This window comes from Spermophilus citellus, assembly GCF_964194105.1.
Source record: "Spermophilus citellus genome assembly, chromosome: 12".
Classification (NCBI taxonomy): Eukaryota; Metazoa; Chordata; class Mammalia; order Rodentia; family Sciuridae; genus Spermophilus; species Spermophilus citellus.
Genome location: NC_138198.1, coordinates 114,334,129 through 114,359,858, shown reverse-complemented (window position 1 = coordinate 114,359,858; position 25,730 = coordinate 114,334,129). Strand labels below are relative to the sequence as shown.

Below are 25,730 nucleotides of genomic sequence, written 5' to 3'. Positions count from 1 at the left end.
GACTCGCCCAGCCTGGGAGGAGCTGCTGCACAGTGATTGGTTCCCGCGTATTGACAAGAGAAACTTGGCCTGGTGGGCACAGCGCCACCTACTAGAAGAGAAGTTAATCAAACTCTAAGACTGCATTTCTTAGTTTTTTTTTCTTTTTTTCTTTTCTCTTTTTTTTTTTTTGATTTGGGTTTTTCTTTCATTTTCATTTTTCTTTCTTGTTGTTTTTTTAAAATTTTTTTACAATTTTTTTAAAATTTTTTTTCTTCTAATTTTAATTTTTTAAAATTATTTAAAAAATTTTTTTTTCTTTTTTTATTTCCTATTTTTTTCTTCTTTTGTCTTTTCATTTCTTTTCAATTATCTTATCCTCCCTTCCTTGAATTCTACCTGCTTACTCTCATTCTCTTTAGTGACTTCTTCCCTTCCCTTCTAATACCTTTCCTCCCAAGGATCAAATAAATTTATAGGAGTAAACAGTAACTCAGGGGCTGGGGATGTGGCTCAAGTGGTAGTGCGCTCGCCTGGCATGAGTGCGGCCCGGGTTCGATCCTCAGCACCACATACCAACAAAAGATGTTGTGTCCGCCGAGAACTTAAAAATAAATATTAAAAATTCTCTCTCTCTCTCCTCTCTCTCTCTCTCTAAAAAAAAAATGGGCAAAACTGCAACAAAGAAAAAAACAATGGATCCAAAAAAAAAAAAAACAGTAACTCAGCAGTCAAACAGAACAAGAAGTAACATGAGCAGCTTCAAAAAGCAAGGAAGAAAAGGAGTACAAACAATGCAGGACAGCCTAAATATTCAGGAGGACCTAGAGTCATCAGAAAAATGGTCATATAAAGAACTCAAGGAACACCTTAGACAGATGGAATGGAACCTTAAAGAGGATACAAGACAGCAAATTCAAGCAGCGAAAGAACACATTGAGAATGAATTACATAAACAGATAAAAGAAGAAGTTAAGCATCTTTATCAGGAGATAGAGATTATAAAAAACAATCAAACAATAATTCTAGAAATGAAGGAAACGATAAACCAAATTAAAAACTCAATTGAGAGTATCACTAACAGAGTGGAGCAAGTAGAAGCCAGAACGTCAGATAATGAAGACAAAATATATCATCTTGAAAACAGTCTAGCCAACTCAGAAAGGCTGGTAAAAAATAACGAGAAAAACATCCAAGAGTTATGGGATAACATAAAAAAACCAAACTTACACGAGTCATCGGGATAGAAGAAGGTACAGAGATTCAAACCAAGGGAATGAGTAACCTGCTGAATGAAATAATTACAGAAAACTTTCCAGAAATAAAAAAGGAAACAGATATACAAATTGAAGATGCATACAGGACACCGAGCACACAAAATCACAATAGACCAACGCCAAGACACATTGTTATGAAGATATCCAATATACAGAACAAAGAGAAAATATTAAAAGCTACAAGAGAAAGGAGACAGATTACATTCAGGGGTAAACCAATAAGGTTAACAATGGATTTTTCATCACAGATGCTGAAAGCAAGAAGGTCATGGAACAATGTATTTCAAACACTGAAAGACAATGGATGCCAACCAAGAATTCTGTATCCAGCAAAATTAAGCTTCAGGTATGACAACGAAATAAAAATCTTTCATGATAAACAAAAGTTAAAAGAATTTGCAGCCAGAAAACCAGCATTGCAAAGCATTTTGAGCAAAACACTACACGAGGAAGAAATGAAAAACAATAACCAAAACCATCAGTGGGAAGTGCCTCAGTAAAGACAGAGGGCGAGGGGAAAGATAATCATGGAGAAACAAACTAAAATTTTTTTTAAAAAAGGATAAATAATCAAACATGGATGGAAGTACAAACCATATATCAATAGTAACTCTGAATGTTAATGGCTTAAACTCTCCAATAAAGCGACATAGGCTGGTATCATGGATTAAAAAAACAAATCCAACAATATGCTGCCTCCAGGAGACACATCTGATTGGAAAAGATATACACAGGCTGAAGGTGAAAGGATGGGAAAAAATATACCACGCACACGGTCCTCGTAAGCAAGCAGGGGTGGCCATCCTCATATCGAATAAAATCGACTTCAAGACTAAGTTAATCAAAAGGGATAAAGAAGGACATTATATACTGTTAAAAGGAACCATTCACCAACAAGACATAACAATTATCAATATTTATGCACCAAATAATGGTGCTGCGACATTCATAAAACAAATTCTCCTCAAGTTCAAGAATCAAATAGACCACAACACAATGATTATGGGTGCCTTCAACACACCTCTCTCACCATTGGACAGATCCTCCAAACAAAAGTTGAATAAAGAAACTATAGAACTCAATATCACAATCAATAACCTAGACTTAACTGATATATATAGAATATATCAACCATCATCAAATGGATATACTTTTTTCTCAGCAGCACATGGATCCTTCTCAAAAATAGACCATATATTATGCCATAGGGCAACCCTCAGTAAATATAAAGGGGTGGAGATAATACCATGCATTTTATCTGATCATAATGGAATGAAACTGGAAATCAATGATAAAAGAAGGAAGGAAAAATCCTACATCACATGGAAAATGAACAATATGTTACTGAATGATCAATGGGTTACAGAAGACATAAAGGAGGAAATCAAAAAATTCTTAGAGATAAATGAAAATACAGACACAACATATCGGAATCTATGGGACACAATGAAAGCAGTTTTAAGAGGAAAATTCATCACCTGGTGGTCATTCCTCAAAAAAAGAAAAAAAACAACAAATAAATGAGCTCACACTTCATCTCAAAGCCCTAGAAAAGGAAGAGCAAAACAACAGCAAATGTAGCAGAAGGCAAGAAATAATTAAAATCAGAGCGGAAATCAATGAAATTGAAACAAAAGAAACTATTGAAAAAATTAACAAAACTAAAAGTTGGTTCTTCGAAAAAATAAATAAGATCGACAGACCTTTAACCATGCTAACGAAGAGAAGAAGAGAGAGAACTCAAATTACTAACATACGGGATGAAAAAGGCAATATCACAACAGATGCTACAGAAATTCAGAAGACAATTAGAAATTATTTTGAAAACCTATATTCCAATAAAATAGAAGATAGTGAAGACATCAATAAATTCCTTAAGTCATATGATTTGCCCAGACTGAGTCAGGAGGATACACACAATTTGAACAGACCAATATCAATGGATGAAATTGAAGAAGCCATCAAAAGACTACCAACCAGAAAAGCCCAGGACCGGATGGGTATACAGCGGAGTTTTACAAAACCTTTAAAGAAGAATTAATACCAATACTTTTCAAGTTATTTCAGGAAATAGAAAAAGAGGGAGCTCTTCCAAATTCATTCTATGAGGCCAACATCACCCTGATTCCAAAACCAGACAAAGACACCTCAAAGAAAGAAAACTACAGACCAATATCTCTAATGAACCTAGATGCAAAAATCCTCAATAAAATTCTGGCGAATCAAATACAAAAACACATCAAAAAAATTGTGCACCATGATCAAGTAGGATTCATCCCTGGGATGCAAGGATGGTTCAATATACGGAAATCAATAAATGTTATTCACCACATCAATAGACTTAAAGATAAGAACCATATGATCATCTCGATAGACGCAGAGAAAGCATTCGACAAAGTACAGCATCCCTTTATGTCCAAAACATTAGAAAAACTAGGGATAACAGGAACTTACCTTGACATTGTAAAAGCTATCTATGCTAAGCCTCAGGCTAGCATCATTCTGAATGGACAAAAGTTAAAGGCATTCCCTCTAAAATCTGGAACAAGACAGGGATGCCCTCTATCACCACTTCTATTCAATATAGTTCTCGAAACACTGGCCAGAGCAATTAGACGAAAGAAATTAAAGGCATAAAAATAGGAAAAGAAGAACTTAAATTATCACTATTTGCAGATGACATGATTCTATACCTAGAAGACCCAAAAGGGTCTACAAAGAAACTACTAGAACTAATAAATGAATTCAGCAAAGTGGCAGGATATAAAATCAACATGCATAAATCAAAGGCATTTTTGTATATCAGCGACAAAACTTCTGAAACGGAAACGAGGAAAAACACTCCATTCACAATATCCTCAAAAAAAAAAAAATACTTGGGAATCAACCTAACAAAAGAGGTGAAAGATTTACACAATGAAAACTACAGAACCCTAAAGAGAGAAGTAGAAGAAGATCTTAGAAGATGGAAAAATATACCCTGTTCATGGATAGGCAGAACTAACATTATCAAAATGGCGATATTACCAAAAGTTCTCTATAGGTTTAATGCAATGCCAATCAAAATCCCAATGGCATTTCTTGTAGAAATAGTTAAAGCAATCATGAAATTCATATGGAAAAATAAAAGACCCAGAATAGCAAAAGCAATTCTAAGCAGGAAGTGTGAATCAGGCGGTATAGCGATACCAGATTTCAAACTATATTACAGAGCAATAGTGACAAAAACAGCATGGTACTGGTACCAAAACAGGCGGGTGGACCAATGGTATAGAATAGAGGACACAGAGACTAATCCACAAAGTTACAACTATCTTATATTTGATAAAGGGGCTAAAAGCATGCAATGGAGGAAGGATAGCATCTTCAACAAATGGTGTTGGGAAAACTGGAAATCCATATGCAACAAAATGAAACTGAATCCCTTTCTCTCGCCATGCACAAAAGTTAACTCAAAATGGATCAAGGAGCTTGATATCAAATCAGAGACTCTGTGTCTGATAGAAGAAAAAGTTGGCTCCGATCTACATATTGTGGGGTCGGGCTCCAAATTCCTTAATAGGACACCCATAGCACAAGAGTTAATAACAAGAATCAACAAATGGGACTTAATTAAACTTAAAAGTTTTTTCTCAGCAAGAGAAACAATAAGAGAGGTAAATAGGGAGCCTACATCCTGGGAACAAATTTTTACTCCTCACACTTCAGATAGAGCCCTAATATCCAGAGTATACAAAGAACTCAAAAAATTAGACAATAAGATAACAAATAACCCAATCAACAAATGGGCCAAAGACCTGAACAGACTCTTCTCAGAGGAGGACATACAATCAATCAACAAGTACATGAAAAAATGCTCACCATCTCTAGCAGTCAGAGAAATGCAAATCAAAACCACCCTAAGATACCATCTCACTCCAGTAAGATTGGCAGCCACTCTGAAGTCAAACAACAACAAGTGCTGGCGAGGATGTGGAGAAAAGGGTACACTTGTACATTGCTGGTGGGACTGCAAATTGGTGCGGCCAATTTGGAAAGCAGTTTGGAGATTCCTGGGAAAGATGCGAATGGAACCACCATTTGACCCTGCTATTGCCCTTCTCGGACTATTCCCTGAAGACCTTAAAAGAGCATGCTACAGGGATACTGCCACATTGATGTTCATAGCAGCACAATTCACAATAGCTAGACTGTGGAACCAACCCAGATGCCCTTCAATAGATGAATGGATAAAAAAAAATGTGGCATCTATACACAATGGAGTACTATGCAGCAATAAAAAATGACAAAATCATAGAATTTGCAGGGAAATGGATGGCACTAGAGCAGATTATGCTTAGTGAAGCTAGCCAATCCCTAAAAAACAAATACCAAATGTCTTCTTTGATATAATGAGAGCAACTATGAACAGAGCAGGGAGGAAGAGCAGGAAGAAAAGATTAACATTAAACAGAGACATGAGATGGGAGGGAAAGGGAGAGAAAAGGGAAATTGCACGGAAATGAAGGGAGACCCTCATTGCTATACAAAATTACATATAAGAGGTTGTGAGGGGAATGGGAAAATAAACAAGGAGAGAAATGAATTACAGTAGATGGGGTAGAGAGAGAAGATGGGAGGGGAGTGGAGGGGGGATAGTAGGGGATAGGAAAGGTAGCAGAATACAATAATTACTAATAGGGCATTATGTAAAATTGTGGATGTGTAACCGACGTGATTCTGCAATCTGCATTTGGGGTAAAATTGGGGGTTCATAACCCACTTCAATCTAATGTATGAAATATGATATGTCATGAGCTTTGTAATGTTGTGAACAACCAATAAAAAAAAATAAATACATTTCCCTTATATTTACCATCAACTTTTAAGTTTTTAAAAGTTTAGAAGTTTTTTTTTTTTTTTTTGTGTGTGTGTGTGTGTGTTTGTGCATGCTGAGTACTGAACCCAAGGCCTCCTCACATGTGCTAGGCAAGTGCTCTACCACTGAGCTACATCTCCAGCTCAAAAGTTCAGTTCTTTAACATCACAATACCCCTTTTATTTTTCTTCTCAGAACTGGGGTTTGAAATCAGGGGTACTCCTCCACAGACACACATCCCAAGCCCTTTTTTATTTTTTGAAACAATGTCTCATCTTGCTAAGCTGCCAAGGATGTTCTTGAACTTGTGATCATACTAGCCTCCTGCCTCAGTCTTTTGAATTGCTGGGATTATAGGTAAGTATCACCAAGCCCAGCTAATATCACTAATTTTAAATAAAAAACAAAAATAAAAAAGGAGAGACTTACAAGTGGGAAATCAGTAACATATGCATCACACATTATTATCTCAGGTGGTTTGTGGACTATACTTGTATAGATTATCATGACGTTGGAAAACTCAGCTGCAAATCCTAATTGAATCTGAACACCACATTGAAATTTAAGACACATACTTTCTGGAAGTTCTGAAAAAGAACAATAGGGACAACTTATAAAGAATGCTTGGTAAATTTTCTGATAAAATAGCTAGTATTCTGTATAGGATAAAATACAATTAGAGACTTTTCTTTTGCTTAAAAAATGTTATATAACCAATATTATTTAAACACATATTTTTGCTGGCTAACCATATCAAATCTTTTAGTATAATTCTTGCCCATCTGCATATATACTTTACTTAGTGGTAATCAAGAGTATATCCACAATTATAGATATATTTTCACTGATGTCTCAATCTTCATGACAATAATTTTTTCTGGTGCTGGAATGAAACCCAGGGTCTCATGAATGTTAGGCAATGCTCTACCAGTGAGCATTTTTCACTTTTTTTTGAAGACAAGGTCTTGCTAAGTTGCCTAGGCTGGCCTTGAACTTGGGATTCTTCTCCCTCGGCTGCTGGGATTACAGATGTGGGCCACTGCACTACCTTCTCTTACCATTTTATGCTATTAAACAAACAAACAAACAAACAAAAAACCCAAAAAGCTATCTACTTATTAAATTTGTTACAAATACCTTCTACCTGACTTTTTAGTCTTATTTTATAGAAGGTTTTGTTTCCTATTGATCTTTACCACTGTCACTTTGTGTTGTTCAGACTTATTTACAGAAAAGACATTCAATTTTAATTACTATGCAATTATCTGGAATGCCAAGATAATATGTTTACAGCACTTTACCCTTTAATGTGTTCTAATATGTTAATTTGCTAAAACTATTATAAAAAGAAATATGCTTTATAGGCATTCAATAAATGTAATTATTTTTCAATTATTTCTAGCAAGAGATTCACAGAATAGATATTTGGAACTCAAGGGAAAAATCTAAAATCTTTATTACAGTCAATAATTCAAACTTATTTTTTCACTAAATCATAAAAGGTAAACTACAAAATAATTGCCAAAATGTAATTTAGGCTACAGATAGGATTTTTATCTCACCTTTTCCCTTTTATAACCCCAAACCAATAAAGTATCACAGAGAGAATGGCAGTAATATTCATGGGCCACGCATGTCTTTCAATCACAGCAATCCTATCTAGTAGGATTTCACTCTCATGTTATAGATAACATGTTTACCAGGTAGTAGAAACCAGGTCAGAACCCAGACCTGACTAGACAGCTACACACTTCAGTAGTCACAGTATAAGACAAGCTAAAGACTACATACTACACAAATAAAATTAACTCATTTAAAAACCACAAAAATAAAACATACTCAGTTAAATTTTACCAATGGTAAAAACAATGGGCTAAAATTTTTGAAATCTTTAACATTAAATAAGTTGGTATAATATCTATAATTTAAACATTTGAATTTGCCCACTAAGCCAAAAATTTTCACTATAAAATTGGGAGGAAATCTATTTAATCAGATTAAAAAAAACCTTAACAATTTAAAGTAAGTTTATGATAGAAAGATTTCACAAGAAATATACCATACCATGAGCCTTGGCCCACTGTAGATTGCGCACTAGAGATTCTGCAGAATGAGCTGTGCCCTGAATTGGATCGGTGAGTGCTCTCTTCTCAGACAAACTGCTTCGAATCTCTAGAGCTTGTTTGCCTTTGGTAAGGTGACATTTACCCATATCTAAAAAAATAAGAAAGTAAGTAGTATTTTTAAAGCCAGCAATTCTTTTGTTATGTTTATAACATTTAGCCAAGAACTCTCTTATAAATCAGATTATATTCTCAAAATGATCCACTGACTCAAAAAATGTTTACTGAGCACTTACTCAGACATAGATTAAGGTGCCAGTGATGTAGCAGTAAGCAAAAACAAAAATACTGGACCCGTTTCTAAGAGCTGAAAGTATTTTTCTAAAAAAGCAGTCATGATAATTTTATGTCTATATTGGCTTACATTATGACCCAGCAATTCTAAATCTTAAATTTATATCCCAAAGAAACTCTTGTAGGCACACCCTAGGAGACATATACAAGAATGTTACAGCAGCACTATTCCCAGTAGGAAAATGCAGAAGTAACTCAAATGCCCATCAACAGGAGAGTAGGTGGAAAGAAAAGTTAATATGTTTTAAAAGTGGAATTTTTACACAGAAGTCACAATGAATGAACTATAGTTATGTAATAATATCAATCTTGGCAATATAATATTAATTGAAAAAACTTTTAGTCAAGTCCTGAGAGACTACATATTGTGTAATATCTTTCTATAAAGTTAAACACAACCTAAAACAAAAATATACATAATTTTGGGGGACATATGGAAACTCTTTTTTGCCCCTTTCTTGGTACTGGGGACTGAACCTAGGGGCACTTAACCACTGAGCCACATTCCTTGTCCTTTTTATTTTTTATTTTGAGTCAGGGTCTCACTAAGTTGCTGAGGCTGGCCTTAAACTTGCGATCCTCCTGCCTCAGCCTCCTGAGCTGCTGGGATTACTGGCATGAACCACTATCCCTGGCAGAACATATAGAAACTCAATAAAACTATGTAAGAAAGAAACTGAGGGCTGGGATGTGGCTCAGTGTTAGAGATGTTTGCCTGGCATGCATGAGACCCTGGGTTCCATCCCTAGCACTACAAGAAAAATTCACACACTGCACCCCCCCCAAAAAAAAAAAAAAAGAAACAAACTAAAGAAATGATAAATGGTGGTATTTAGAAATGATTATTATCATGGAAGGTGGCAGGGAACAGATAGAGGAAACATAATTAGATGTAGATTTCTGTAAATGTCCTAGATTCAGATTGTGCATCTGTTCACAATACATACCTCAGAAGTAAGTTTGTTGGTACTATTAATTAAATAAGCTTTTTTGTTTTGTTTCTGTAGTGCTGGGATCAAATCCACATGCTAGGCAAGTCCTCTACCACTAAGCTACATCCCCAGCCTGTTTTATTCTATTTTTAGTCAGGATCTTGCAAAGTTGCCCAGGCTGTCCCCGAATTTGGGATTGTCTTGTCTCAGTCTCCTAAGTCACTGGGATTATAGGCTTGTGCCATTGTGCCTGACTAAATAAGTGTTTATTTCTAGCAGGTCTTGGAGTTTAAATATGAAGATCATTTTCAGATATCTGAAAGTCAAACTGAAGAACTAGACTAGTGAGCATTCATTTTGCTATTTCAATCAATTGAATAGGCTGTACTGAATAGTACAAAAAATTATATTCTGGAGCTACAACTATTACAGCGAGCAATTTATTTCACATTTTGTTTTACTTGTACATAGCTGAAATTGGCAATTTTAATTAAGGAGACATGGTAGATCTCAAAAAGATCAGCAAAAAGCAAAACTTTCCTAAGAAGTTTATAAGAAATCAAAAAATAATCACATTACATACCAAGATGCCATTTGTTGTCATGGCAACTTGGTAAATAATCCTATATGGGTAAGTGTGGAACTTTTTTTTTTAATACTTTAAAAAATAACTTTATTTAAACTGGAACAAGACAAGGATACCCTCTTTCACCACTTCTATTTAACATAGTTCTTGAAACACTGGCCAGAGCAATTAGATGAAAGAAATTAAAGGGACACACATAGGAAAAGAAGAACTCAAAATGGCACTATTGGCTGATGATATGATTCTATACCTGGAAGGCCCTAAAGTTCCACCAGAAAACTCCTAGAACTAGTAAATGAATTCAGCAAAGTAGAAGGATATAAAATCACACCCATAAATCAAAGGCGTTTCTGTATATCAGTGACAAATCCTCAGAAAAGGAAATGAGGAAAACTACCCCATTCTCAATAGCTTCAAACAACAACAACAACAACAACAAAACAAAAACAAAAACAAAAACAAAAGACTTGGGAATCTTGGATAGGCAGAATTAATATTATCAAAATGACCTACTTCCAAAAGCACTATACAGATTTAATGCAATTCTGATCAAAATTCCAATGACATTCCTCATAGAAATAGAAAAAGCAATCATGAAATTCATCTGGAAAAATAGAGACCCAGAATAGTAAAGCAAACCTTAGCAAGAAGAGTGAAGTAGGTGGCATCACTATACCACACCTTAAACTATGCTACAGAGCAATAGTAACGAAAACACTTGGTATTGGCACCAAACTAGAATGGTAGACCAATGGTACAGAATAGAGGACACAGAGACTAATCCACAAAACTACAATATTATTTTATATTAGACAAAGGTGCCAAGAACATGCATTGGAGAAGAGAGCCTCTTCAACAAATGGTGCTGGGAAATTGGAAATCCATATGCAATAAAATGAAATTAAACTCCTATCTCTCACCATGCACAAAACTCAACTCAAAATGGATCAAGGACTTAGGAATACAACAAGAGACCCTGTGTCTAATAGAAGAAAAAGGAGGCTCTAATCTCCATCATGTGGGATTAGGCCCCAACTTCCTTAATAAGACTCCCGTGGCACACAAATTAAAATCAAGAATCAATAAATGGGATGGACTCAAACTAAAAAGCTTCTTCTCAGCAAAAGAAATAGTCTGTGAGGTGAATAGAGAGCCTACATCTTGGGAGCAAATCTTTACCCCTCACACAACAGATAGAGCACTAATCACTAGGGTATATAAAGAACTCAAAAAGCTAAACACCAAAAAAACAAATAACCCAATCAATAAGTGGGCCAAGAACCTGAAGAGACACTTCTCAGAAGATGATGTACAATCAATAAATACATGAAAAAATGTTCATCATCACTAGCAATTAGAGAAATGCAAATCAAAAACACTCTAAGATTTCATCTCACTCCAGTCAGAATGGCAGCTATTATGCATACAAACAACAATAAATGTTGGTGAGGATGTGGGGAAAAAGGTACACTCATACACTGCTGATGGGACTGCAAATCGGTTCAGTCAATATGGAAAGCAGTATGCAGATTTCTTGGAAAATTGGGAATGGAACCACCATTTGACCCACCCAGCTATCCCTCTCATCGGTCTATACCCAAAGGACTTAAAAACAGCATACTATAGGAACACAGCCATATCAATGTTTATAGTAACACAATAGTAATTCAATTCACAATAGCTAAACTGTGGAACCAACCTAGATAGCCTTCAGTAGATGAATGGATAAAAAAAAATGTGGCTTATATATACAATGGAATATTACTCAGCAATAAAAGAGAATAAAATCATGACATTTGCAGGTAAATGGATGGAGTTAGAGAAGATAATGCTAAGTGAAGTTAGTCAATTCCAAAAAACCAAATGCCGAATGTTTTCTTTGATATAAGGAGGCTGATTCATAGTGGGATAGGGAGAGGGAGCATGGGAGGAATAGATGAACTCTAGATAGGACAGAGAGGTGGGAGGGGAAGGGAGGGGGCATGGGGTAATTAATGATGGTGGAATGTGATGATCATTATTATCCAAAGTACAGGTATGAAGAAACGAATTGATGTGAATATACTATGAATACAACCAGAGACATAAAAAATTGTGCTCTATATAATAAGAATTGTAATGCATTCTGCTGTCATATATAGATAAAATTAAAAAAATTAAAGTTAATACCTAAAAAAATAAACTTTTATTTATTGCCTAAAAAATACTTTTAAAAATAACTTTATTTATTTGTTTTTATGAGGTGCTAAGGAACAAACCCAGTGTCTCATTTGTGCTAGGCGAACATCTACCACTAAGCCTCAACTCCAGTCTGGTGCTTTCTGTTGTTTTAAAATTGTTGAAATATTCACTCATTCATGATACTAGGGATTGAACCCAAGAATATTCTGCCTCTGAGCTACATCTCTAGCCCCTTTTGTCCAAGCTGGTTTGTGATCCTCCCTACTTCAGCCTTCCAAATAGTACACCGAGCTTAAAATATACTTTAAAAATGAAATTAGACTAAAAACACTTTAGAGGCTCTGAAGCACCTTAATGGATCTCAGTATAAAAATAACTAATATAATCCAAATATTTTACTTTTTTTGTTTGTTTGTTTGTTTTAAGCAGAAGAACCTTTTCTTCAATTGACACTTATAGGGAAGCCCAATGTGTAAATGAATTAAAAGCAGAACTTCTCTGGAAAAAAGCAGGAGGGTGGGGAGAAAACCCAAAGCCCTGGCAGGCTACATTAAGTAAGAGAGTGGTTAAGTCATGGGGTATAACTAAAATATCTACATTGACAAAAACATGAAAATAAATGTGACTGACAGTTGCTAGTGAAATAACTTACACTCAAACTGTCATCTCAGGAACATCCATGAAACTCATTTTTAGGGAGTGCTAGTTTGCACTAGCATTACCTTATTTTTGGTCTGGATCATAAAAGGACATTTCCACAACACTGTAATCTACTGATGTAACATATACTTATTCAGACCTGACATGAGCACAGACAGCAAGTACTGTACTAGAAGGCAGGGCAGGGGACAAGAGGATATAGAAGACACAGCATTAGACCTCTAGGATCAAGCCTTTACAGCAGGCTTCAAAAAATACTAAGTTCACCAATTAAAGAATGAACTTGGCTTTTTCTATCAGAGTGTCAAAATTTCTGTAAGATTCTCTCTCTAATCCCAGAAGAGACTGTTCACTGGCCTTTTTTTCCCCTTTCTTCCAGGCAAGTACAGTGGGCAGCATCAAGGCGCCAGGCACAAAAACAAGGTATAGTTCTGAGGATTACTTTATCACTGTGTCTGATGTCAGCCCTGTCAGCTAAGTGATACTGCACAAATGCCATGAAGCTAAGACTGCATGGAGAGAAGAAAGGAATTAAATAGCAGGAGCTCTGATGAACATTACATTTAAAATTTGTTTTATAAAATAAATGTCAATTCCAAATCCACATGGTACTAGTAAGAATAAAATAATCACCAAATAGGGATTGGTAGTAGGTTTGGATCCCATTTGGATCCCATTTGGGTGTTTCTTAGAGTTAACATCTATCTGAGTAGGTTTATCTCCCACTCCTTTTTCTGAGTTGATTTCTTTCTTTAAATTTTACCTTCTGGGGCTGGGGATGTGGCTCAAGCGGTAGCGCGCTCGCCTGGCGTGCGTGCGACCCGGTTCGATCCTCAGCACCACATACCAACAAAGATGTTGTGTCCGCCGAGAACTAAAAAATAAATATTAAAAATTCTCTCTCTCTCTCTCCCCTCTCTCACTCTCTCTTTTAAAAAAAAATTTACCTTCTGCAACTTCATCCAGTAACACAGTAATTTTTTTATCTTCTAATAATCTATCTTTTAAAAATTTCATGAAGATTCCATTTGCCAATCCAGAATGCTGGATTTCAAAAGCTTCTGCTCCTTGACACCTTAAAAACACCAAGAGAAAGAAGTGAAATAAACCAGGCACAGAAAGCCAAAAGCCACATTCTTATTTACATGTGGAGGCTAATCAAATCAAACATAGAGAAGCAGAAGGCAGAATGGTGATTCCTGGAGACTGGCAAGTAGGGGGAGTGGGAGTTGCTGGTCAAAGGACAAAATGCTATTAGACAGTAAATATCTTGAGGTGATGAATACATTAATTTGTTTGATCCATCACTCCACTTTGTACTCCATAAATACATAAAACTATACTTTGTCAATGTCCACTGAATAAGAAATTAAAGAAAGAAGTTTTTAAAGAAGCAAATACTTGCTACCTGGAGTATCCATGTACAGTGATGAGCTTCATTCTCTCTCCTCCTCCCCTACAATGACATCCCTAATTAAAGAGTTATCTTTAAATAGGAACTAAATGCATTGGTGCTTAGTAATAAGATACCAAGACATTAGGTACTGATGTCAGGTATTTAAAACTTTGCACCAAGAACATCAAGGAGGCAAATTTATGTCTAGATATCTATGCATCTAGGCCTCTAATCTCCAATCAAAAGAAAACATCAAAGAATAAATAAAGGAATCTCAACATAAGCATAAAATTTTCTTACGTGGCATATCCAAACACAATATTGGCAGTGACTTTTAGTGCATCCAAGATTGGAATGGTGTCATCATAATCATTTCTATTTAAAAGGAAGAAAGGAGAGAAGGACAGATACAGATATAAAAAGTTGAACAGTATTCTTTAAAGAATATAAATAATATAATGAAAAATACAATATAATTTTAGTATAAATTATTTAAAATTGCAGGTTCCAAATTGCTTCATCTAGTCAGCAATTTATTTACCAAAATATTTGGTAAATATTTATTTACCAAAAATAATCTCAGGCTCCTACACACACAAAAAATCAAACAGTCACATATTCTGTTAGCTTTAAAACTGGAGGTACATTTAAACTTGGGCATTGGGTTTGATTGGTAAATGCTGAGAAAGTGAAAAGCAGTAAATCCAATAATCATTGGTTCTGTTCCTTAGCAATGCAGTGGCAGGCAAATGGGATCCCAATCTTTAAACATTTGCTTCAGCTACCCTTTCAATATTTGCAGATCCAGGGCTAACTAGTGATGTGTCCTAACTCTAGGGGAATGGTTTTGTTTTAATTCCTGAAGGAATAACTGTAGTGACTGTCAGAAACATGTTCAGGCATTCTGGAGAGTTAACTCTTTGTAGTGTGATAACCATGCCTTTTAGTATTTCACTTTTATTCTCTGACAAACAGGAATAGAATAAAAATAATTCGATATACATAGAGAAACAAGGAATTTTTTCTAGTTTTCTTCTTTCAGTTTCAATTTATAATCAGAAATTCAAAAATTCAAATGGTTCTTGACTTCTTACAAGTTTGCCTTAGGTTTAATTTATCAAGGTTGATATTTAACAACAAAAGTAACTTAATAAACATTAAAATTTTACCTTTTCCTACACATATCCAACAAGAATACATTGAGTCCAGTTTCTTTTTCTTGCATCAATTTCAGTATATTTTGTACACACAGGCAATTTTCAGACCTATATGGATTTGGAGCATCTACAGGGACCATAAAGCTGTTTCCAAAGTTTTCATAACCATGTCCTGCATAATATAATAACCCTGGAGAGAGGGGCAGGGAGAAAAGAGATAGATGTTAACTCTAAGAAACACCCAATATAAATTCAGTCAATGTTAACTTCCATTTTAAATTATTGAGGCAACAGTCTTTACTTAAATTCTGCATTTAAGACATCAAGATGCAGTATGAAGTGTATTCTAATTAATACAAGAATATATTTATAATATGAATTGCAGTTTTATCTCAGGTTGTATAAAGAAAAGGGTGCAGGACTGTTTTCCTGGCTCATTTATCTCAAAAGGTGAAGATTTCCTTCAGTGCACAGAAGTCTTAAATTCATCTGTGTATTCCTGGCACAAGGAAGGAGCTTAGGAAATATATAAAAGATGAATAGGCAAGCAATGTTCAACATCATGAGCCACTAGGAAAATGCAAATCAAAACCATAATAAGATATCACTTCACACTTACTAGGTTATCTATAGTAAAAAGAAAATAAAAAGTGCAAGTAAAGATGTAGAGAAATCGAGATCCAATTACTTCTGGAGGGAATATAACATGGTGTAAGAAGTTTAGAAAGTTAAACAATTCTTCAAAAAGGTAAACAAAAAATTACCATATGACCCAGCAATTCCACTCCTAGGTACATACCCAAGAGAACTGAAAACTTAAGTCCACTTAAAAATGTGTACCCAAATACTTACAGCAGCATTATTCATAATATCCAGAAAGTGAAAACAATCCAAATACCTACCTGCTGATGAACAGACAGGAAAAATGTGGTGTATTCATATAATGAAATATTATTCAGCCCTAAAATAATAGAGTCTGATACAGGCTACAATATGGATGAAACTTAAAAATTTTACACTAAGTAAAAGAAGGCAGACATAAAAGACTATATATTAAATTTGCATTTATATGAAATGTTCAGAATAGGCAAGTCCATAAAGATAGAAAAAGGTAGGGTATGGAGGAAAAGTACTGACTACTAATGGGTTTCTTTTTGGGTTAAAGAAAGTAGAGAGTTGGTGATCACCAGTGCACAACTTTGGGGACAGCCTGACCCACTAAATTATACATTTTAAAAGTAAAATTGATACTAAGTATTCAAAATATGACTCTATTTCCCCATCAGTGACTTCACTGCTTATTTTGAATCTTTATGACTTTTATTCTTTGATTGCTGTATATTTTAACCCATCCTCAAAGAGCATCTCAAGTTCAGACTCCTGGGCAAGTTATCATTTGCTTATATCTTTCTAACATACTGCAATCTCTCCCTGCTTTGAAAATCACTGGCTTTGACTAACATTGTATAGTTGTACACACACTTCATTTTTTCTGATAGAAAATGATCATAGTGACATGTACTTTCATACAATCTAATTTTAATACATATAACACAATCTATAAATTATTCCTACCTACATAGATGAGAAAATTAAAAAGATTAAATGATTTGCTTAAAGTTATACAACTGATAGGTGAATAGACTCCACAGACAGTGCTTTGTCCCATTATATTAAGGAACTACAATTTTCTTGGGAGAATAGATCTTGTTCTTTATTCTCTATATTGCTCTCAGCAGTAGCACATTTCTTATCTGGACTGTGGATATGATAGGAATCCAGTAAGTACTTACTGAACTGCATTATATCAAACTGATCAAGACAGAATCAAATATAGAGCCCTTTTGTAAAGGGTCTGATTTAAGGAGAAGTGGTGCTATTCTAGCTATGGGTATTAGAGAGCATCAACCAGAAAGCTTGGGTGCTACCCACATCATATCATTGAACATGCATAGCTTTAGTAAGATTTGGTCTGGGAGAAGAAGCAAATTACGGAGGGAAGAGAGGGAAGGTTTGTTTCCATTCATCTAGGGGAAAGCTAGGTATGATTCTACTATGTCAGTCATATGCTCAGCCTTGTAACTGCTGAAATCAAGGTACTTAAACCAAAATACATCTTCTTCCCAAGAAGATTCATGAAAAGTATAAACATTTTCTATTAAAGCCTGCAACCAAATTATATTAAGTGTTTTATGTAAAGTAGTTGAGATTTATTTTAAAAATTCCATCTCCAGTAATAATAAACTAACCCACTGCTCAAGGACAGAAGACAATATAGATGTCTATAAAATGTCAAAGAATCTAACATAGTCAGAGATATAATTCTGCACAATAGATCTTTAGGGTATTTATTTCTCTGGAATATGATTTTCAAGAATAAAATTTGCCAAAGCTATTTATTTCTGACCACAGAGGAGATATTCACTTCTCTAGAAAACTCTCCCTCCCGAGAGGATCTGTACTCCACCTAGCACAGTGCTCTGATGAGGTCAACCCCACCTCTGGGAGACTCAAGAGAACTTGCTGTGCCAGGTCTGGCTCCAGGACAGCACTTCAGTTATGTGACCTCATATAATCCTCAGGACAAGGTATATAATATTATATTATCATTCCCCCTTTACAGATGTGAAAACAGACAATAATAAGTTTATAAGCTTACCTGAATTCAAACCACTGAAAGTGATAGAATCAGAATTTGAATGTAGGCCAGTTTATCACTGTGCTGTATTATACTGTCTCTATTATTTACTGCTGACTTTTTATTTAACATTATTCTCAGGAAATATAAAGTATAAAATGTTAGTATACCAGTTTCTCACCATTTTAATACTTTATAAACTCCTCTCCCCCCACCTCCTTAGAAACCTAATGGAAGCCCAAAGCAGAATGCTGCCTAGTCTAAATCCTCAACCTAAAAATAAAGGTTGAATTAATTTCCTTAATAAATTTTCAGGAAGTCATCATTGCTGCAATATTTTGAGCACTTCAAGGTGCCAGGCACGGAAGTAATTATTTGCTCTTACTTTTCCTTTACCAATCCCATTAATTTATTACTAATCATTTTTTGAGATCACTGTTGGCTTAGAAAAGGTAAACCACCGTAGTTACACTGCTTGTAAGCAGAAAAGCCAGAGCCTGAGCCTGGGCTAGCTTACTCTGAGGCCTCCTTCTTAACCACTGAGCTGTCAAGAACTGAATGACAAACTCTTAAGTTTGAACAAGGCTTCTGCCATCTTTTGACCAGACACTTTTATTTCTTCCCCACAAAAGCACAGATAAGCTGCAGCCAGTGATGAATATACTAAAGCATTTGGTGGATAGATAATAGGCCAAACAGCTACTTTTTACCTTAGCTATCTGTATAACTAAAAATCTTTATCTTACTTAACTTCAAGGACACCTAATATCATTCAATTATTTCTATTTTTAAGGCATTTGTAAACATAAGTTTCATATGTTTTGAATTACTTATTTTCTGTTCTACTGTAACTTGTATTTTACAAGCCCATAAATAACATAATAATATAATGGCATAAACTTGAGTCCCTATGTTTTTCTAACCTAAAGTTGTTCAAGCTGAAATCCCCATGACTCTACCTTCACCTCCTCTCCACCCCTCAGGTACTACCAGTCATCTGGGGATATCAATCAGAGTCAAAGGCACAGTCCAAACAAAAATGAAAGGTTTATTTATGAAATGCCCTAAACCCTCAGGCCTTTAACACACTTACATTTAATGTAGATGTGTCTGATGTTTTGGATAGTCACAATACTTCAAAATAAAATGCAGCCACCCTGTTAAGACATGAATCAGTGGGATTTAAAAATGTTCTAGCTTCCTTAAGCTACCATTTTGCCCTAAACATGTCTCTTTACTCTGTACCCCAAGATGATGTTTTTATAGTGGGGCCTCAACTGAAATCTTACCCCAGCTTTTTATATTTCTGGTTCTCTATTTAGCAGGGACAATTAAAGGTTTGGATTTGATTAGCCAAATAAAAGGCTTAAAAAGCAAGGTGACACTGTCAATAAAAGTAAGAATAGATACTCAAGTATATACTTTTTCAGAGAATTCCTTCACTCTCAATAGTTTACCAATCCAGAAATCTAAATTTACCAATATTTTTTCTTATATCTCATTGCTTCTAAAGAAGTTTTGAAGACTTTTCCTGCTTAAGCCATTTAGGTACCTTAAAAACTGAGATGAATACACTTAAGCAATCCACCTGAGTCTAAGATGAAAGTATAAGTCAGTAATAGGGCATCTTAGTACAGTATATTCTTTCCTATTTTCATAAGAAAAATGGATGGTTGCACCCATCAGTTATCATCCTATAATGCTCATTAGCAAAGTTATACTATTACAACATGAACATAATAGCTGAAGTTGCAAATAGTAGTTATCTTGTTAACTTCAGCTGTGTCACAGTGGTAATTCTCATTATTCAGAAAATGAAAGTCATTTAAATAAGATTTTTTTCCTTTGGTACTTAACCACTGAGCAACATCCCCAGCCCTTTTTAATATTTTATTTAGAGATAGTGTGTCACTAAGATGCTTAGGGCCTCACTAAGTTGCTGAGACTGGTTTTGAACTTGCAATCCTCCTACCTCAGCCTCCTGAGCTACTGGGATTACAGGTGTATGCCACCATGCTGGCCTAAATAAGATTTTAAGACTTTTCCTCATCTCTTATACTCAGTGTGCTAAATCTTGAAAGAAATGCTTCTTGTTCTATTAAAAATTCTACTTTGAGAATTATGAGCAATTCTGCCAACTTGCCTGATTAATCAATCTAATTATAAATAAAAAATCAAAATCCATAAATTATTAAAGTAAAATTACTTGAAACATATAAAAGTAAAATTGAAACTTTTTTTTTTGTTTTAAATTGATTGTATGCCTAAGGTTAGCCCTGGAAGTGTTATTTTCCTGGCAGTCAAATGTTATTGCACAATATCATAGTAAGCACAATTTTCAGAAATACAGTTCAGATGAGCTCAACAGCTGGCCTACTGATGTTTGAGGCTGTGCATATTAAAATAAATAAATTGACAAATTACCAATGAAAACATATTCTGTTGCTTTAAAAATTCTTTATCAGACATGCAGTGTCTTAATATATTTAAGTAAAAGAATGGGAAAAACCATTAATATTTGAATCATATCTGTATAGGCTCTCTTCTTCCTATCTGTATAGGCTCTCTCTCTCAGTACTGGGGATTGACCAAGGGCACTTTACCACTGAGCTACATCCCTAGCCCTTATTATTTTTATTTTTAAAATCTGACACAGGGTCTTGCTATGTTGCCCAGGCTAGTCTTAAACTTGTGATCCTCCTGCCTCACCCCAAGTTGCTGAGTTTAGAGGTAGGCACCATCATGCCTGGCTATCTGGATTTTTAATTTCTAAACTGACTAGGCCAGGGGTATAGCACAATGGCAGAGCACTTGCCTAGCATATGTGAGGCTATGGGTTCAATCCTCAGCATCAAAAAAGAAAAAAAGCAAAAAAATTATATACCTTGTTCACCAACATTTCCATATTAAAATCTGGTTCTCACTAAAAAACTACAAAATACCATGCAATGATTAGGAAAAAGAAGGAAAAAAACCCCTACAATGTATATTCTGGTACAACCTTTCATATTTATTATTTTACATATGTGAAAGTATCTTTTCCTATTTGATCACCAAGCTTTACTATATGGTAGCTCTCATAATCAATAAAAAATAAAATCACAAAAGACTGCTAATAAGTCTAATACGAACAATATTGTTTTGATGAAATAAGAAACATAAAAGTAAAGACATTGAGCTAAAAAGTTATCAGTTATACATGGAATAAAGATCAAATTTATCTTTTTTTATAAGAAAAATAAAACTCTTCAATAATGTATTTATCTTACCTTTACCCTAATTTTCAATTCTTAACTTGTACAATGAGAATAGTAGATAATTATAAAGAGATTATAAATATCTTACCATATACTCCTTTGTCTAGAAGCAGTAAAAATTCATCCACGGCATTACGCATCTCATATTCAGTAAGATCCAATAATGAAACAACTTTGAAATCTAGCTGTCTTAGTAAGTTGGTCAATTCATACACATCCACCAAAGGAGCTTTAAGTTTGGGGTGCTCCCAGTAATTCATATTTCCTATCAAAAGAGCAACTTTGTCCTTTGCTGTAAAAAAAAGGGGGGGCATTGTAGGTTTAAAGGAGGATACACAAATTAAAACCTATGGAAATGATATCATTTTAATGTACCTTTGCTTTAAGATTGTATCATTTCATTTCAAATAAGATTTTATCATAATCTAATTTCATTTTAGTACTATTGCTTTATGTAGGAAATCAACACATGAAGGGACTTAAGAGGCTATATGAACAAACAACTGAAATTAAGCTTACAAATACTTTTGAGAACCAGGTAAAGGACATTTGTCAGCTGCAAAGAAATACAATGGTAACTAACATTAAAATACACTTTTATGGCCAGGAGCAGTGGCGCATGCCTATAATCCCAGTGGCTTGGGAGGCCGAGGTAGGAGGATCATGAATTCAAAGCCAGCCTCCGCAAAAGTGAGGTGCTAAGCAACTCAATGTGATCCTGACTCTAAATAAAATACATATTAGGGCTGGGAATGTGACTCAGTGATTGAGTGTCCCTGAATTCAATCCTGGTACTACCACTGTGCCCCCATACTTTTATGGAATTATAACAAAATAATATTCAACTAGACTTTCAGAGCAAATTAAACAAAGAATATTTAGAATTGAGTCCCCATCAAATTAGGTCCTGTTTTGCTGAGAACAGAAGAGGTAAAAACAAAAGAAATACTTAAAAAAAAGAGACATAAAGAAGTCTTATCAGAGCAAGTAAGGGAAAAGATCAGAGAAAAGAAGAAACTCCAGCAGGACTGTATTATTTGTTTCTGCAGTAGCTCTGTAAAGCTACTATTGTCTTCTCCTAACGTCTTTTAAAAATACTTCCTGTCTGTCATGAGGCTATTTGAGGGATATGTGAGCTCAGTGTACTGTGAGACTTTGCTAAAGAGTGGGTTCTGATAAAAATAGGCTTTTCTGTGTGTGTGTGTGTGTGTGTGTAAGATACCTATACCTAATGCCTTAAAAGTACCAGCTAGCTTAATCAGGTGTGTGACTTGCTCTAAACAACCAGCTTAGGGCTTAAGAGACTTTACCACTACCTTTCTTTGAGGGTCTAGGGTGGGGACAAAAGGTGTAAACAATATATTATGCAGCCTGTCATATGAAAATATAGGACATTCAATGACCTATAGGACATATTTGAAAAGGATGATAAGTGACTGTGCTATTAGTTTATAAATTTTAAATTAATCAGTGTTATTGTAGAGTGTACACCTTCTACTTACATTAAAAGAAGTTCATTGTACAATTGCCTTGTTATGCTGACAGCAGTCTCATACATCTTATGTTTACTATATCTCAACTGTACTGGGGCCACATTCAGTAATTGACCTACATGGCCTAACAGAGCATTTCTCAGAACATATTGCTGTCATTAAATGACACAGACTATATTTGGGAAAGAAGAGTACAGTTTAGAGAATGCCAAGGTTCAACAATTTGAGAACAATATGCCTTACAATGTATGTATCAACAATAATGGTCCATAACTCTTCCAAAATTTTCCCCAATGATAGTTTTTAATAGGCAGTTCCTAAAATCCCATAGAGCATTTTCTTCAAATTAATGTTAAGAAAATTTATACAAGTAAATCCTACCTTGCCCCATCTACTTGTGAAGCAGTTCCTTGATGGCAGGAGAACTGGGGTGGATTTAGAACAGAGAAGCAGATGCTATGGTTGAAATGAGAGTTGACAAAGACTTATTCCAGAAAACTGGTTGTGGAAAGAGAAAGAAAGAGTAAAACTTCAGAGAAAGGATAGAGAAAAAAATGGTAAAATTTGAATTTGAGGAGTTAAGGGAGAAGAATAAAGAAAAACCTTCAAAACAGTAACTATACAATTTATGTTTGGGTTTTCATATAAAAAATAAATGCAAGAAATTTTTTTATGAAAACATTAACTGTAAGAACCATCCACAACTTTTTGAACAAAACCCATTTAGTGGAAAAAGAAACATGGGGTTGGGGGTGTAGCTCAGGGGTAGAGCTCATGTTAGCATGCATGAGGCCCTGCATTCCATCCCCAGAACTGCTACCCCCAAAAATAGGATTAAAAAAATAAACAAAAATGCTAATTCATTACACAAAAGAAAAATGAAACCATTTCAGAAAGATATTTTAACTACATGATCTAGACCTCTTCTGAAGTTTAATGCAGTGTTCTTCAAAAATTGGTAAAGTTTTATATGATTAATTTTGTACCTAATAAGTCTAATTATTATGTTACTTATTCAAAATGAGTTAATATCCCTTAGTCCCTAGAAAAGGGACTGGTACAAATTAAGTGCTATTAAATATTTGTTCAATAAAAAAATCTTTGCATATGCATCAAAAATTGAGTAACAGCATACAATCTGACTGGCTAAATATATAGTCCTTATTATTCTGATGCATTAAACTTTTTAATGACTCTCCCCCCATGTTCTACAAACTAAGGTCCAAGTTCCTCAGTCCAACAAACAAGGCCATTCTCATTCTAGATCATGCCCATTATCTTTCCAGCTCCAGTTACAGATGATCCTCAAAGGAATCATGTATTCTTGCCCTTGTGTGGTACAGACTCACTCCTGAATTTGGGCAGCTCTGTGACTTTTGCTGAGCAACAGAATGTGGTGTGACACGCTACCAGTTCTGAGTCCAAGCCTTAAGAGTTCCTGACAGTGTCTACTTTTGGGATCCAGCCACCATGTAAAGAAAGCAGTAGATCAGTGAGGGAGAAGGTACAGTAGGAGGGGATCTTCTATCATTCCTCACTAAAATACGTGAGCAAAGCTATCTTGGATGCTGCGGTCCTGATCACTAAGTAACTGCACACCAATGAGTGTTCCTAAAGGAAAACAGTCAAGAATCATCTGCTGAACCCAGATGGACTGCAGAATCATGAGAGAGAATAAAACTCCTGTTTTTAAGATAGTAAATTTTCGAATACTGTTATTCAGCAATAGACTACACTACCACTCTAATCTGTAAATTCCTTTCCTAGGACTCTGCCTTCCCACAGTACTGACCTGCTTATTCCCTACCCAGGTCTCATATCTCCATGCTCACCATGCTTCATTCCTTCTTCCTCAAATACTATTCTCACTTTGTCTACTTGGGATCCTCCTATTTATCTGAAAATTCTCACCTGGGCTTTGCCTCTTAGGTAAAGCCTTCCCTGGGTTCTTCTTGGACAAATTTGATTACCATCTTCCATGAACAATTTCTGAACTATTTCTAAATTCTTTACCTATTTCTTGTATGGCATGTATTACATATCTATTTGTGTTATAGCATGCATCATGTACTGCATTATTCACTTAACATCTGCGTCCCTTATTAGGATTGCAATGCCCTGAGTTCAGGAGCCAAGGCTTATTCTCTTACTTCACAAAGGGTAGCATAGATGAGACATTTAACATTTGGTGAATTTCATGATAAAAGCTAAGCTGATCTTTAGTTTATCTTGCTATTCTTTCAATTAGTACAGCTTGAGAAAGGACACCCAACATAAAAGAAGCTGTGGAACTCCTGGGTATATCAGGGTATATCAATACTCCTGGGTATTGATCCTCAGCTATGAAATTATGTAATCCTAAACAAGTTTCATTAAACACTTAAAGAGTTTTAGCTGGCACAATGGCTCATGCCTGTAATCCCAGTGACAGGAGGCTGAGGCAAGAGGATCAAAAGTTCAAGGCTTGCCTTAGCAATATAGCAAGGTCACAAGCAACTTAGCAAGAACTTATCTCTAAATAAAAAAATATAAAGTACCTTGGGTTCAGTCTATAGTACCAACCCCCACAAACCACTTATAGCTTTAAATTATGATCTACAAAACATGAGGAAAGTGTCTACGTCTCAAGGCATAATTATACATTTCACCAAGTGAAAACACTTAGTTTACTGGTATTACACTAATATTAGTGTATTTGATATTCTACTAAACCATCTTCAACTATCAGCCGGTTACATTTGGACCTTATCATACTGTGTACTTACATACATATATAAGGATAGAATAGCCATGGCTTTGTTCAGGATACTATTTAAATAGGATTTTCTTAAGAACTGAGGCTTAGGGTTCTAGAGGAAAGATAACAGACCTGCAATGCACAACAACTTACCACTATGAA

General features: G+C 35.1%; 1 protein-coding gene across 3 annotated transcripts in view; it reads right to left on the bottom strand.

Moving 5' to 3' along the window:
* MALT1 (MALT1 paracaspase) overlaps window positions 1-25,730 on the bottom strand; it is a 68,038-nt gene that overhangs the window by 3,991 nt on the left and 38,317 nt on the right. For 2 of the 3 annotated variants that reach the window (XM_081262631.1, XM_081262632.1), the window contains 6 exons: window positions 21,427-21,630; window positions 15,456-15,633; window positions 14,587-14,661; window positions 13,838-13,965; window positions 8,179-8,328; window positions 6,544-6,701 (listed from right to left, as the gene is read on the bottom strand). In XM_081262631.1, coding sequence (XP_081118757.1) covers window positions 6,544-6,701; window positions 8,179-8,328; window positions 13,838-13,965; window positions 14,587-14,661; window positions 15,456-15,633; window positions 21,427-21,630 — 893 coding nt within the window. The remainder of the gene's footprint in view (window positions 1-6,543; window positions 6,702-8,178; window positions 8,329-13,837; window positions 13,966-14,586; window positions 14,662-15,455; window positions 15,634-21,426; window positions 21,631-25,730) is intronic. The other variant, XR_014018192.1, reaches the window with a different exon arrangement.